The following is a 14277-nucleotide window of genomic DNA, read 5'->3' on the forward strand; positions in this document are numbered from 1 at the left end:
GGTCGACCGAGTACGTGTTGTTAACATTACTCAAGCCCGGTAAGTATTACGTGAACGACACGAGAAAGCGCATTTCTCTAGTGGATCTTGAAGTGGAAAGTGGGCACAGGGTCTTCAGTTTCGGTAGTCCCACAACATCATCAGGTTGGATACCACGTCTCGCAAGGAACATTAGAAATATTATGGTAATAATAATTGCCATCAGGCAAACAATCATTTTCTTCATAATACAAACAGCCAGTGAAATTTAACCTGTTCAATGTCTTTGTTTATTGTATTGGACATCAATTTTATTAGTGTTTTCATTTATATAAATTTTAATATATAGCAAATTATTATAAATATGATTTCTATTATAAAATATATATATTTGTTCTGTGCTTATTTTTGCATATTTTTTGTTATAAAAGAGTAAAAATTGTGTTTTAAATGTGTTAATTATCTATATGGAATTTCAAATTGCTATTTTATAAGGTAAGACACTTTTGTTCCCTTTTTTGGGTGCTGCTGAAAATTTGCGTGACCTTATATTTCATAAAATCTATAACTTTTGCAATTTTACATTCCTTTGTATAACTAACAAATCATTATTTAAAATAGAAAAAAAATATCAGGAGTGTCAAAAATTACTGGGGACACCTTGTATAGACCCGATTTCACACTTTTTGCTAATGAGGCAGAAACGAAAGTAGAAATTTTGAGCCCCGAATAAGATTTTATCTTTATGTCTTGTTTCATAAGAAATACCTATTTAAATTTCAAACAAAATATGATAATTAGTAAAATCCAAATTTTCTCTCAATAAAATTAATATTTATTTAAAAATATGATAATAAATTTCTATTGTCGATTGTTCAATTTTCATATTGCAAAACAGTATTGTTAAATGAATGAAACACAGTTATTTATGTGTTGACCTATATACACATAATTAAGTGTACATAACAGTGAAAGCGCGCGTTTTATTCAACGAAAGCAAAGTTGAAATGTCAACAAGCATTATTTATGCAAAGATTCCTTACAGAGTCTCTTAGTAATCATTATAAAATAAATAAAAAAATGAAGAATTTGAGAGCCACGTATTTTCCTAAATTAGTATTTCCTTTTTATACTCAAATAAAGATTACTAACAATAAAGAAATTTTCATCTTCAAACAAATCCATAAATTTAAATATTTCTTTTACAGCACCATGACTAGCCTACTTAATACGCTATTACTGCTATCGTCCCTCGTTTCCATTGGACGGTCAGAATCATTTTTAAACGCAATAAAGAACTATGGACCATCGCCGAAAATTTTAAATAGAATCGACCCGAACAACAAAAAATATGACTTCATCGTGGTGGGTGCTGGATCAGCCGGGTCGGTATTAGCCAACCGTCTCTCAGAGAACAAAAAATGGAATATTTTGTTGTTGGAGGCAGGAGGGCCCGAAAGTCTCCTTCACCAAGTGCCAATCCTCGTTGGCTACTTTCAACTGTCCAGCTTTAATTGGGGCTACAAGGTAGAACCTCAGACAAACGCTTGTTTAGGAATGATCAATCGACAATGTTCCTGGCCACGTGGCAAAGCCCTCGGTGGAACGAGCACCCTTAATTACATGATCCACACACGGGGAAACAAATTGGATTACGATATCTGGGCTGCGTTGGGGAACGAGGGTTGGTCGTACAAGGATGTGTTACATTATTTCAAGAAGAGCGAAAAATTCAACATTCCAGGTGAGTATATTAATGACATAGGAATTACCATTTCTATTCGACAACATGCAAAAACTTAATCACAGTAAAACCTATACCCCGGCAAAAAGGAGGTAAAAATATGCACATCGTAAATTAGAGATCATACAACATGCCATTCGAATTAACAGCAGGTACGATTAAACCACCTATTCGTATTCAGGAATCAAGAATTCCACGTACCATGGGGACAAAGGTTACCTGTGCGTGGAGCACGTGCCTTATCACACAGAGCTAGCCAAGGCATTTCTGAAAGCTGGAAAACAACTAGGCTATCAGATCGTCGACTACAACGGCGAGGACCAAATTGGATTCTCTTACATCCAAGCGAATCTGGATAAAGGAACCAGATGTAGCGCTTCGAAAGCGTACCTCCGGGTGAATAGATCGAATCTAAACATCGTCACAGGTGCCACAGTCACCAAGGTGTTGATAAACGAGAAAAATCGCACTTACGGCGTGGAATACACGAGAAACAACCAATCCAAGAGGGTATTTTGCTCTAAAGAGGTGATCCTCTCAGCTGGCACCATAGACTCTGCCAAACTACTGATGTTATCCGGTATAGGACCTAAGGATCACCTGGAAGAACTCGGGATCAAAGTGATCCAAAACTCCAAAGTGGGATACAGCATGTACGAACACGTTGGTTTCCTAGGTCTGACCTTCCTGGTCGATCAACCAGTGTCGTTATTGCAAAGTAGACTAGCCAGACCCAGTGTGTTTATAGAATACATTCTGCATGGAGACGGTCTGATGTCGCTTCCGGGAGGAGCGGAAGCTTTAGCATTCATCAGGACTAAGTATGCTCCTGATAGTAGACCGGACGTGGAACTTTTGTTTGCCTCGGGATCTTTGCACTCGGACGGAGGGCTGCCTTTGAAAAAGGCCCTCAGGATATCCGACGAATTGTATGACACTGTTTACAAACCGATAGAGAACCAGGACGCATGGTCTATCTGGCCCATCGTACAGAACCCAAGAAGCGTTGGGAGGATCACTCTGAAGTCGAAGGACCCTTACGAACCACCTAGGATGGAGCCAAACTTCTTCACCCATCCTGCTGATATAGAAATCATTTTGGAGGGGATCAATCACGCTATCAATATCTCGAAGACACAACCGTTTCAGAAATACGGTAGCCGATTACACGATATCAAGATTCCTGGATGCAGAACGTTCCAGTTCGCTAGCGATGATTATTGGAGATGCGCTATCAAACATCTGCCTTCCATGATGAATCATGAAATTGGTACCGTGAAAATGGGACCAAAGGATGATGCGTACGCGGTTGTGGATCCACGGTTGAGGGTGTATGGTGTTCAAGGATTAAGGGTCGCGGATGCATCGATCATGCCTGCCATGCCTACTGGGCACGTGAATGCTGGTATTTATATGATCGGGGAAAAAGCGGCTGATATGATCAAACGAGACTGGCAATGAACTTGTACACTCCTTTTATGAGTAGAATTATTATTTCATGAAATACTCAGCTATTCGTAAGTAATGTTAGAATTGATACCAGCGATGCTAATATACAAATTTGGATCTGGTATCGAGCAGTATCAAAAAAAATATCAAGTATTTTAAAAAATTGAAAATTCCAGAAATTATTAAGGTTTATAGTTAATGCAAGTTTCATAAGATTCTTCTAGTCTACACATTTCACTTTCGACGTAAAGAGTGTATTAGAAATAGAATAAATAATAGCGCTGATTAATCGTAAGTTATAAATTTTGATTTTCACCGACTGATAAACAACATTTATTGATCGAATTTTTCATAGCCCTAATGAAAATTGCATCGATTCTGGCTCGAAGTTGTAAAGAGAAAAGGTAATTACGCGATAGATCGTGCGATTAAGAGTGTTCCATTTAAAAGCCACATTCTATGGTATTAAGGACGAGGAAAGTAATATTACTTCATTAGTTGGGCGAGGGATAATAAATTATTTGCGTGCAGAAATGCGTCGCAGAACTAACGAATGGCCCACATTCTCGTTCATTCGATTAAAAGGAAACTTTATAAAAACACGCAACAATTTCATTAATAATGATAAATAAAAGCTGAGTCATATTTCCCCTGATACGTTTTCGTGCGAAATTAGATAAAAATATCCAATCTAACTGGTATACTGACACTCATTTCAAATATATTTTCATTATTATTATTAGGATTAATTGGCAATTTGTATTAAACTTTCCTGATAGAACTTTAAAATTTTAAAAAACTATACCTGTTTTGTATGTAAAGTTGCATAAAACTTATATCATTTCAAATTCATTGTACTACTTATTTAAAACATTTGTACTCGTCTATAACTGTGAATTTATTGAATGTCAATACTATATAGTAAATTAATGGACTTTAATTATAGGTGTATGAATTATTTAATTACATATAACTAAATGCATCAAACAGATGGAATGTGTGAAAATGTAATGCGATTTTAATCATTTTCAAACTAAATGGTTTTATAAATAACATTGTGTATATAAGCACAAAATTAATGCAATCATATGTAACATTGAAAATTTTGTATAAAGCATTACATTAATGATTAATGCAATAGCATATTAGATCCACAGATTCTTAACCCTGTGATCTTGTATCCAATTGACTGAATTAAACTACACACGTACATGGAACTTTATCAATTTCACCTTCAGATTATGTAGTTCAAATTCATTGCTCCCTTAGCATTTCTACTGGTATATTGTGAAAGTATTATTATACTAGTTTCTGATAAAGTTTATAAACTAATGTTTATATAATAATATTTCAAATAATATTTTACATATGTATCTATCATCGTACATAGTACATGCAATCAATTATGCCTTTATTATCTACCTTTTATAATTAGTATTCTGTTAATTTGTTTAATCTGCTCATAACTTATTTATACCTGATGATAATATTATCTACCTAATAATACTATCTTGTCTTTGTAACAAGCAAATAATTGTTAGCAATTAACTGTTATCTGATAAGTAACTGTTTATCCATGCACAAACTGAGAAATGTAAATAGTTACAAGTGTAAAGCTGAACTCAAAATACATCAATGTTCACAAGACAAGCTGTGTGTCAGCTGATGTAACAAATCATCGAATGTAAAAATGTTTACGGATAAAGTATGTTAATGAACAATAATCTTTTGAAACATATAATATTTCATGATTAACATTATTCTATTATGTTATGATTAAATTTAAGCAATCAAGCGTGGCAGCTCTAGATTAATATATTGCAACGCTCGATTAAAATATTAAAAAGATATACGTTTTGCATTTATTTACACACCTGATACGACGAGAGCTTCATTTGGACCACAAGTGTGAACGTTTCCCATTGTCAAGCTTTATCTCGACGACGATGCAACAACAAACCGGCACAAACAATCCACACTAACACGGTTTTATCACTAACACACTAATCTGTACAAGAAATCGGCAGTGATAATATGTACGGATTATTTTAAAAACCCCGGTAAATCATTAATTACATGCAATAACTCGTGTTCGTCGCGCGTCGTAAGGTTACGATGTCACTCAAAGCCACTACCCAAAATTATTTGTAGCTTTTGCAAAACCCTAGCTTGCGACGCTACCAACCTACCAAATATAATCCGTAGCAACATCTTCAAAATAAATGACTTTTTCATGCTACATATTTCCTGTTACGTTTCATTTACATCATAAAAATAAATTAAACATTTTTGTACGATAAGAAATTAAATAAAATACGTTTAAACAAGAAAATAAAAGGCGTACTTATGTCACGTTTGAAATGCGTTATTTTTATGTTGGTATCACGGTACCTTTTTTCTTATCCTTTATTTTTTGCCTTTTATGTAAAATCATTCTTTGAAACTGAAATACTTATTGAAAGAAATTATTTAGCTTAGAAGTTTCATTCTCTTGATTGAAACATGTAAAATATGCAATGAAATTTGTTAGTAAAATATTAGAATGCTAATGGTAGCACTGTATAGACGTTGCCAACTGAGCAGAGTTTAATTTGATGGGAATGCAACGCAACATAACCTTTAATATTTGATAGTCCTGTTATTGTTTAGGTTTATTCATAAATATCATATATAATATATTTTATTTTATATACGGTATTATTACATATTGACATAATGTCGGAAGACGAAGTAGAAAGCTTTGAGATTACAGATTACGATCTTGAAAATGAATTCAACATTAATCGTCCTAGACGGAAATTGTCAAAGAAGCAACAAATGCTTGGTAAACATTTTATTTTACCTGTTTAATGGGTTTAAGGAAGTGTTCTGTTTCTGCTCTTGTATGGATATTAACCAAAGCTGGTTTGTTTCAGGCATTTGGGCTGATGACAGTGACGAGGATGAACTATCTGCTAGACCATCAATGGGTTTCAAAAGTTCTAGTAAAGGACCAAAAAATTATACTGCTCCTGTAAATTTTGTAGCAGGAGGTATTCAGCAGAGTGGAAAGCCAAAGGAGGAAACAGAAGAAAAGGATGAGAATGAAAGTGATAATGAAAGTGAAGGCAAATCACAGAAAGAATTTCCAAACAGTTCAAGGTAATGTAATACATTTTAAACAAGTTGTTTGAATCTTTATATGGAAATAATAATAATTACATTATTTTTCTTTTATAGTTCTGAAGATGAAAGACCAAGTAGCGTTCATCAGCATCCATCTTTTTCATTAAATATAGATGGAGATATTGCAGGTTTACGTAAAAAGAAACATAAAGTAAATCCATTGTTAATGCACAGTGGAATGGGTAGTTGGGAAGTCCATACAAAAGGCATTGGAGCTAAACTGTTATTGCAGGTACATATGGAATATCACTTAATTGACTGATGTAGATATAATTATGTGTTTATACTTATCAATTTATCCATGTTTTAGATGGGCTTTGAACCTGGAAAAGGATTGGGTAAACAGTTACAAGGTATAAGTGCACCAGTAGAAGCACATTTGAGAAAAGGTAGAGGTGCAATTGGTGCTTATGGACCAGAAAAGGGTCCAAAAATTCCTGAAAAGAAAAAAGAGGAGGAGACGGACGACGGAAAAGAATCAAAAGCTAAATTATCACAATGGCGGAAAGGAGATGGAAATGCCGCTAAGAAGAAAGTAAAATATGTTTATCGGAGCGTTGATCAGGTTATAGAAGATGGAAAATTGAAACCAAATAAAAAAGTGAGAATTTCTAATGAGATGAGTAGGGTCAAAGTCATAGATATGACTGGTCCAGAACAAAGAATTCTCAGTGGATATCACGCGATAGCTGGTGGCCAACAACGACCCGATGAGAATATTGTCGTTGCTGATAAGAAATCTAAGGTCAACTTCGCGTTGCCAGAACTTCAGCACAACTTAAATCTCCTTGTAGACATGTGCGAACAGGATATCATACAAAATGATAGAAGAACAAGGCATCTGAGCGACAGAGTGATTGCACTAGAGGCGGAAAAGAAAAATCTATCCAAAGTCGTAAATCAACACGACCACCTTATCGACACTTTAGAAAACGTTCTCGCGATCGTAGACAGACTGATGGATGAAACAAACCAATTGTCATTGCAAGAAACTGCAGAAGCTTTCAAAGATTTGCAAGATAAATATTACGAAGAGTATAAAATGTACGAACTCGGTGAATTAGCTAGCAGTTTTGTTGGGCCGAAAATAAAGGACTGTCTAATTAGTTGGAATCCATTGATACAACCAAAACAACCCATTAAATTATTTGAACAATGGAAGTCTATTTTGGAAAGTGGCATTACTACTCTTCAAACAAGAACTATGCATCCGTATGACCACCTTGTTTGGAATTCTTGGATGCCGTCAATCAGAGGAGCTATACAGTACGTGTTTCATTTAAAAGTTAATAAAAAAGTATTGATATAACGTTATCTCAATTTTTATTTATATTTATTTCAGACAGTGGACATGTAGGGAGCCAGTACCTCTCATTGAATTAATAGAATATTGGATGCCGTTGCTTCCGGTCTGGATATTAGAAAATATTTTAGATTTATTAATTCTTCCTAAGCTTACTCTGGAAGTAGAAGAATGGAATCCTCTTACTGACACAGTACCTATTCACACATGGATTCATCCGTGGCTACCGTTATTACGTTAGTATAGTTTCAAACAGTTATTATTAATCATAAAATTTTATATATGAATCGATAATACTTATATTGTATTACAGGAAGTCGCTTGGATACTTCGATATATCCAATAATACGACGTAAATTAGGATCGGCGTTAGGAGGCTGGCATCCGTCCGACAGATCTGCTAGATTAATGTTACAACCATGGTCTAAAGTCTTCGCGAAAGGAGACATGGAGGCTTTCTTAGTGAAAAATATTATACCAAAGTTGCAGATAGCATTGTCAGAGTTTGTTATAAATCCACATCAGCAACATTTGGATCAATGGAACTGGGTGTACGAATGGAAAGAATTGATTCCATCTCATATAATGGCAGGATTATTGGATAAATTCTTCTTCCCAAAATGGTTACAAGTTCTGGCGCTTTGGTTGAATCATTCCCCTAATTATGATCAAGTTACAAACTGGTACATGGGATGGAAAGGCATGTTAAGCGAAAAAATGTTAGGTGAACCATTAGTGAAAGGTAAGTGCGTGATATAAATTCGATCTGCATTGTCGAACTTTCGGTATGTATATTTGTTAATTTACAGAACACTTTAAGAAAGCATTGGATATGATGAATAGAGCAGTTTCCACACCACAGAGTCATCAACCAGGTGCGATGGAGCAAGTTTCGTATTTAACGAGCTTAGAAAGGACTCAACCTACCATGTCACAAATGCCACCGACCGCACAGCCAAGAATGGAAGTACGTTTATTCGCTAAATTTATGCAACTATTTCTTTCATAACCCGCCGTTTCGACGGTATTTTTAATAAAATATATTTTTCATTTTCAGAGACTCGCCGAAGCGGTACGAACAGCGTCGCAAATACCTCAAGGTTTCAAGGACCTTGTTCAAAAGAAATGCGAAGAAAGAGGTATTCTGTTTATGCCTATTCCGAATCGGTATAGGGAAGCAAAACAAGTTTATAAAGTGGGCAATGTCCAAGCTTATATAGACGGAAACGTCTTATTCGTCTGTCACAACGGTATGAATTGGGTGCCAACGCATTTGAACGCTTTATTGGACATGTCTGAACTTTAACTGTAACAATCCTAATTCATAATGTAAGTTCAATTACGTGTAATTTATCTTGTACATATATTGTAAAATAGTCTGATGACAAAAGTGAAGTTAAAAAATTTGTATAAAGTGCATGGTATATAAAGGTTATTGTCTTTTGTACAATTTGTATTGTATGATATTTTATTGTTAATTAACTCTTAAGAAGAGAATCAATACCTATCATTCTCGTATAAACCTTTTACCCTTTATTTCTGTATACACAGCCTTGCTTCACGCATTATATTTGCTGTGTATATCGTAACGCTTCATCTGAAGCTCTCTAACGTGTTTCGTGCTATACAGAGAACATCTCTTTCCTTCGACGATACTCCTGGCATTCACGTTTCACGAATGCAGTCTCGGTTTCACGGATGTTTGTCTTATTGACCACTTCTGTTCGAAGCGGTCGAAGTCGAACGCGTGTAGGCGCCCCTGGTTATCCCACTACCGAGACACAGCTATAAAACTCCTCGATATGGAAAGTTGTACGTGATCCTGCGGAGTCGTACGTATGTACCTACAGAGTCGCCCAATAGGCACCGTGTATCAACCACCACGATGTCTGTTGGTCCTGTGTATCGGCCATGGGCGTCATCATGCGCGAGCTCCCATCGGAGCATCTTATCAACCTCGTTGTACCGATTTCGAGACCACAAATTAATTCTATGGAAATATAATGTTACAGAAATATCTGAGAGACGTATCGTGATTACAATAATTGTAATCAATGATGGATCTTTACTAAAGGGGAAGAGGCAGGCGCACTAGATTCTACATCAAGAGGATCCTTCAAATTTTCATGAATCGAAATTAGGAATAGTTAATTTTTTATTCCCCAAATTGAATCTAAGGATTCTGGACTTATTAAATTTTGTTAAAACATATTTGCACTTTGCAGATCACCGATGTGACTATTAACAGCTTTTCCTTTAACGACTACACATTTTATAGAAACAATTAGGATATTCAACGATTCCTTCCTTATAAGAAAACAAGGAGCTATTTTTGCATTCCTTCGTCGAACGAGTCAGATACTAGCTGACGCCTATGGCACCCATACCAACGACACCACGTCTGGTAGAAGTGGTGGACTGGTCCTGTAAGAGGATGGACATCTCTCGCCTACACGCCTAGCAGATCTCTACTCTCGGGTGTCGAGAAAATTTGCATCGTATCCGAGTGTGTCTGCCTAGTAACTGGCTGCCTTTACTGCACAGACCTGGGATTCGAGACGGTCTCTGCACTCTCTCTCTTTCTCCGTTTTTCTTTTGCACGGACGAAAGTGTGCATGCAATATGCATACACACGAGGAGAGCACTTGTCGAACCCGACCAGATCTTTAACGTCTATCGCATTCTGAGACAGTCGTCGAGCTAAGTTGTCGCCCCGCGAACGAGGGAATATTGGACTGACGACCCCGTTCGAAAACAAAATGGCGTACTGGGAAAAGAAAGGAGTCACGTGTCGTGAAGATATCATTCATATTGGATGCTTTTTGAAAGAAATTATGAAAAATACATTATTTCAGCAATAAGGTAGAAACGGAAACTTTATGAAATGAGTAAATAGAAAGGATTTACAAAGGTTATGGCAACACACTGACCGCCATGATGGTCCCAACGCTACGACTTCAATTAAATTAATTACTCTTTGTTTAAGAATCGAATGTCCCTCCCCTGAGGTGAAGAAAAAAAGTTGTTGGGCATCATATATTATACCTCATTGTTCATTGTAAAACTAAATGACTCTTATAGAATGTATAAAGGCTTTCATAAATGACTACAAATAGTTAATTGGAGATTTCTATGGCCTGGAATAAGCAGAACGTTCGCAGACATATGTTTTCAGTAAAATGTGATCGCGCCCAAACATTCCAATCCCACGCAAATCGCTGTCCCTAAGTTCCTCCACGAAATGCCAAGTACTTATACAGACAGTCAAACAACTTATCGATTGCCCTCCATTGATCGGTGATCGCGTTCCTAAATAAGTAAACCGGAAATTATGTTAAGATTGGTGACTAAATTTGCTACTTTTCATATTATTTTTGCTTCGAAGTCACTCGAATTCGATCTTGGAGGAATCGTGTCTTAGAATAAACATCTACGAGTTTCGAATAATCTGAACAGATAGAATTTCTGGTGATCGAGTTTCTGAAATATTTGAAAGAGAGAGTATCAAATGCTTGTAAGAAATCGATGACAAGGGACGAACTGAAACGTGTCAGAAATGTTGCGAAAGGAATTTCAACTTTCCTGATTAATCCTGTTTTTTTGCGACTTGAGTTGCGGAAATATAAATCGTAACTTTCATTGAACGTTCCATGGAATTAGCTGCGCTAATGGTATTCGCCGCGTCTTACACAATATTTTAAGAAATTATATTTCGAAAGGTTAATACGTGATTTAGTCTCGCCTTTGACGAACGGTTTGTATCTTTAAACCGAGACAAATTTGCATAGTATCTATTTTTCACATTAAAAACCGCTTAATAAGGCTTATATAACTCATGGATAAATTCGGTGAATGATTCAAGGCATTAACTGGACAGATGATATAGCCAGGTGGGCGTTCTGATGAGATTTAAAGAAAGAGAAGCTTTGCATTCTCGAAATTACAATAATTCTTCTTCAATAGAATTTGAATTTCAGAAAAACAATACACATCTGCAGCTTACAATATAATATACAGTATAATCGCAAAATGTCATGAAAGTTCAGTTTTCTGAAAAATAAGGATTTTGAACAAGGAAACCGGTTTCATCATATTTCATACTAATAGCAACACTTTCATGTAAGCCGTGATAAATTACAATGGTGTTTAAAGTTTTAAATTGAACGAAACAAAAGGGCAAAATTACACGATCGTACGATATTGCTATGTTGTGCTGAAAATAGCTGAACGCGAATACTTGAATTGCAAGAAGTTTAATGCGAACAACGCATAATGCATATCTGTACAAGATATGCTCGACAGGCTTCCTTTAGCCTCGATCGTTATTTTGTTCCTCTTTCCGTATTATCTGAAAGGCCTCCCAGGTCGTGGCTCCTGCTATAATGCACTAAACTATATTGCTGTGTTTCACGGACCAGTTTATGCACTTTATATTGTGCACAACTGTCATTTACACTTACACACAATGCATTGGTATTCAATAGAAAGGATCATCGAGATTGAGGATGACTTTAGAAACAATCGTCAGTTCCCTTTCTAGTTGAGCATAACATTATCCAACTGATTTTAATACTTCTGATCCTATAATAGAAGCCTGAAGAGATTCTTTTCAAAATTTCCCCTTTTTTGATATTTTTCTGACAAAAGTACCTTAACAAAATTTGGGAATTTAAAATAAGAAACCCGGAGACGCTTCAGCTGAGTAATAATTCTAATGTTAAGTTCTTTAAAAGATAGAAGAATTGATTAAGTAATTTTTACGCTCGCTTAGGAAGAAGCATCATGAGCTAGGAATTCCGTGAGATTACACGCTCGTCATGCTAGTTCCAGCGAAATGTCGACGATATTCCGGAATTTTTTCGCCGACGAATGAGTCAGAGGGGAAACGCTGACACGACACGGGTGAACGAACACGAAGGGAACATCCAGTGTATCGGAGCGGGCAACAGGTGTGACTTTCGTGTATCTCGACCAGATACTTATGCGAATAATCTGACTGGCCGATTCGTTGGCAGGTGTACGTAACCGTGTCCTGTCTATGGGTGTGTAAGTAACACGAATGATTGCATTCCGTGATACCATTTCATTACGTGAATCGCTATTCGATCGGTAGGACCAAGTAGAACGTACTTTTATTGATTTCTTGAAGAGATATCATGTCATTTGTACATTCGACTTTTCTTGATTAAAGGGAATGGTAGAAGCTTTCCACCATTTCTTTTGTTTTCTGGGGAAATCTACGTATAATTATTACCAGAATAACATAATTATTGTTACATCAAATTGCTACTATTGCAATTAAAATCCTCTTCGATGCGGAGTGCAAGAATGAAAAAAAAAAAAAAAATAAAAATAAAAGTAACGAGTAGAGATTTCTTTCGATCGGCAAAGCAAGAGAACTAATTAAAATTCCTCTGAATAAACCGTAGATCGTTGCCGATACACGATCGCGAAGTGGAAGTGAAATACACGGTAAAAAGAAGAAGGTGATGCCCGACCAAACAATTTTCTTTAGCCCTTTAATCAAGAAGGAGGAACCCGTAACGACGTACGCTCGTAATGAATAATGACATCTGGTCGTTACAGGGCGGGTCTAACAGGTCCCACGCGATTGTCGTGCTTATGCGTGTACAACTTCTATGTCCACTCACACCATCCTCCAGTTTCTGCTCGTTTAAACACTTACGGACTTGATTTAAACGACCTCCATCCGTGCGAATGCCTCTTATCCAGAACTGTTCGTGTAAATATTCTCGCGAATTTATACGATTAAACTTGTTTATGTTATGCTTGACTAAGAATTTGTGAAAAATTGATATCAATTTAATCGTTTGATGGTAAAGTATCTCGAAAATTCACGTAACACGCGGAGGAATTATTTTCTTGTTTAAGGCTTTAAGTGCTTTAGCATTCCTAGATACGAGTGACTAACATAGTTGGGGTAACTTTGACCCAAGACTTGAACCAATATTGGTTCAGATGTAATTCCTCACATTTTTAACTACTCTGTTATAATTTTTCATACATTCAGTTTTCAAATTCATTTTTACACGAATATAAAAGTAAAAATACGTTAATCAACGAGAACGTTGTGTTGTTTATTCTGAATAAGAATAACGCAGTTGTAAGTTTGTCGATTCGATGATTTTAACGACAGTTGGTTCAAAGGGGTTGAATACACAGCCATAAATAACACCCGTAATCATACTTAATCCACAAAATACGATCGTTACTTTTATTTCCATGAAAAGTATCACTTGGAAATACCTTTCTTGTAGAATTTACGCATTTCCAATCGTACCATTCTTACGGGGTCTGATAAACGAGCGACACGCGCCCTCGTGAACTTTCCACTCCTACCACGTTGAATGTAACATTAAAAAATGACAAAAATGCACGAGGTATCGAAGCGTACCTCGATTTTCATCAAGTTTTCTGGTTAAACGTTGCGTAGTTGCATAACGCTAGAAACGTGTAAACCGCGATTATAAATCCATTTCATAACGCGAGCCATTCGTGCCAGGATACAGACGTATACACGCGTGTACATATTGAAAGTGCAATATGTTAAAGCATCCGCCTGCTAAATAAGGTACAAGCATGTCTTAAGCCTGATTCAGTTTATAGGCGAGCTGAG

The 14277-nt window shown here is 36.2% G+C and overlaps 3 protein-coding genes across 4 annotated transcripts in view; 2 read left to right on the forward strand and 1 right to left on the reverse strand.

Annotated features, from left to right (window-relative positions):
• Flo2 (flotillin-2) overlaps positions 1-5335 on the reverse strand; it is a 67527-nt gene extending 62192 nt beyond the window's left edge. The window contains exon 1 of the mRNA XM_034330097.2: positions 5047-5335. Coding sequence (XP_034185988.1) covers positions 5047-5095 — 49 coding nt within the window. The 5' untranslated portion in view covers positions 5096-5335. The remainder of the gene's footprint in view (positions 1-5046) is intronic.
• Positions 59-4176, forward strand: LOC117606984 (glucose dehydrogenase [FAD, quinone]-like). Its single transcript, XM_034330095.2, has 3 exons — positions 59-185; positions 1188-1723; positions 1905-4176. Exons 2-3 carry the CDS (start codon positions 1192-1194, stop codon positions 3182-3184), a joined length of 1812 nt encoding a protein of 603 aa, XP_034185986.2. The 5' UTR covers positions 59-185; positions 1188-1191; the 3' UTR covers positions 3185-4176.
• Positions 5336-5634: 299 nt separating the features above from the next.
• sip1 (septin interacting protein 1) lies at positions 5635-9618 on the forward strand. Of its 2 annotated transcripts, XM_034330074.2 has the most exons (9): positions 5635-5996; positions 6088-6313; positions 6392-6569; positions 6648-7603; positions 7680-7876; positions 7954-8382; positions 8450-8607; positions 8698-8969; positions 9271-9618. In XM_034330074.2, exons 1-8 carry the CDS (start codon positions 5888-5890, stop codon positions 8944-8946), a joined length of 2502 nt encoding a protein of 833 aa, XP_034185965.1. In that variant the 5' UTR covers positions 5635-5887; the 3' UTR covers positions 8947-8969; positions 9271-9618. The 2 variants fall into 2 exon arrangements, with proteins under 2 accessions (XP_034185965.1, XP_034185964.1); XM_034330073.2 differs by lacking the exon at positions 9271-9618 and having other exon boundaries at positions 8698-9083.
• The last annotated feature ends 4659 nt before the right edge of the window (positions 9619-14277 follow it).

This window comes from Osmia lignaria, chromosome 2 (genome assembly GCF_051020975.1).
Source record: "Osmia lignaria lignaria isolate PbOS001 chromosome 2, iyOsmLign1, whole genome shotgun sequence".
NCBI lineage: Eukaryota > Metazoa > Arthropoda > Insecta > Hymenoptera > Megachilidae > Osmia > Osmia lignaria.

Excerpts from the sequence above, each read along its gene's own strand:
- LOC117606984 (XM_034330095.2), top strand. The coding sequence starts at position 1,192 with ATGACTAGCCTACTTAATACGCTATTACTGCTATCGTCCCTCGTTTCC. Across the intron at positions 1,724-1,904 it reads CGAAAAATTCAACATTCCAG|GAATCAAGAATTCCACGTAC; the intron begins GTGAGTATATTA and ends ATTCGTATTCAG.
- sip1 (XM_034330074.2), top strand. The coding sequence starts at position 5,888 with ATGTCGGAAGACGAAGTAGAAAGCTTTGAGATTACAGATTACGATCTT. Across the intron at positions 6,570-6,647 it reads GAGCTAAACTGTTATTGCAG|ATGGGCTTTGAACCTGGAAA; the intron begins GTACATATGGAA and ends TCCATGTTTTAG. Across the intron at positions 8,383-8,449 it reads AGGTGAACCATTAGTGAAAG|AACACTTTAAGAAAGCATTG; the intron begins GTAAGTGCGTGA and ends GTTAATTTACAG.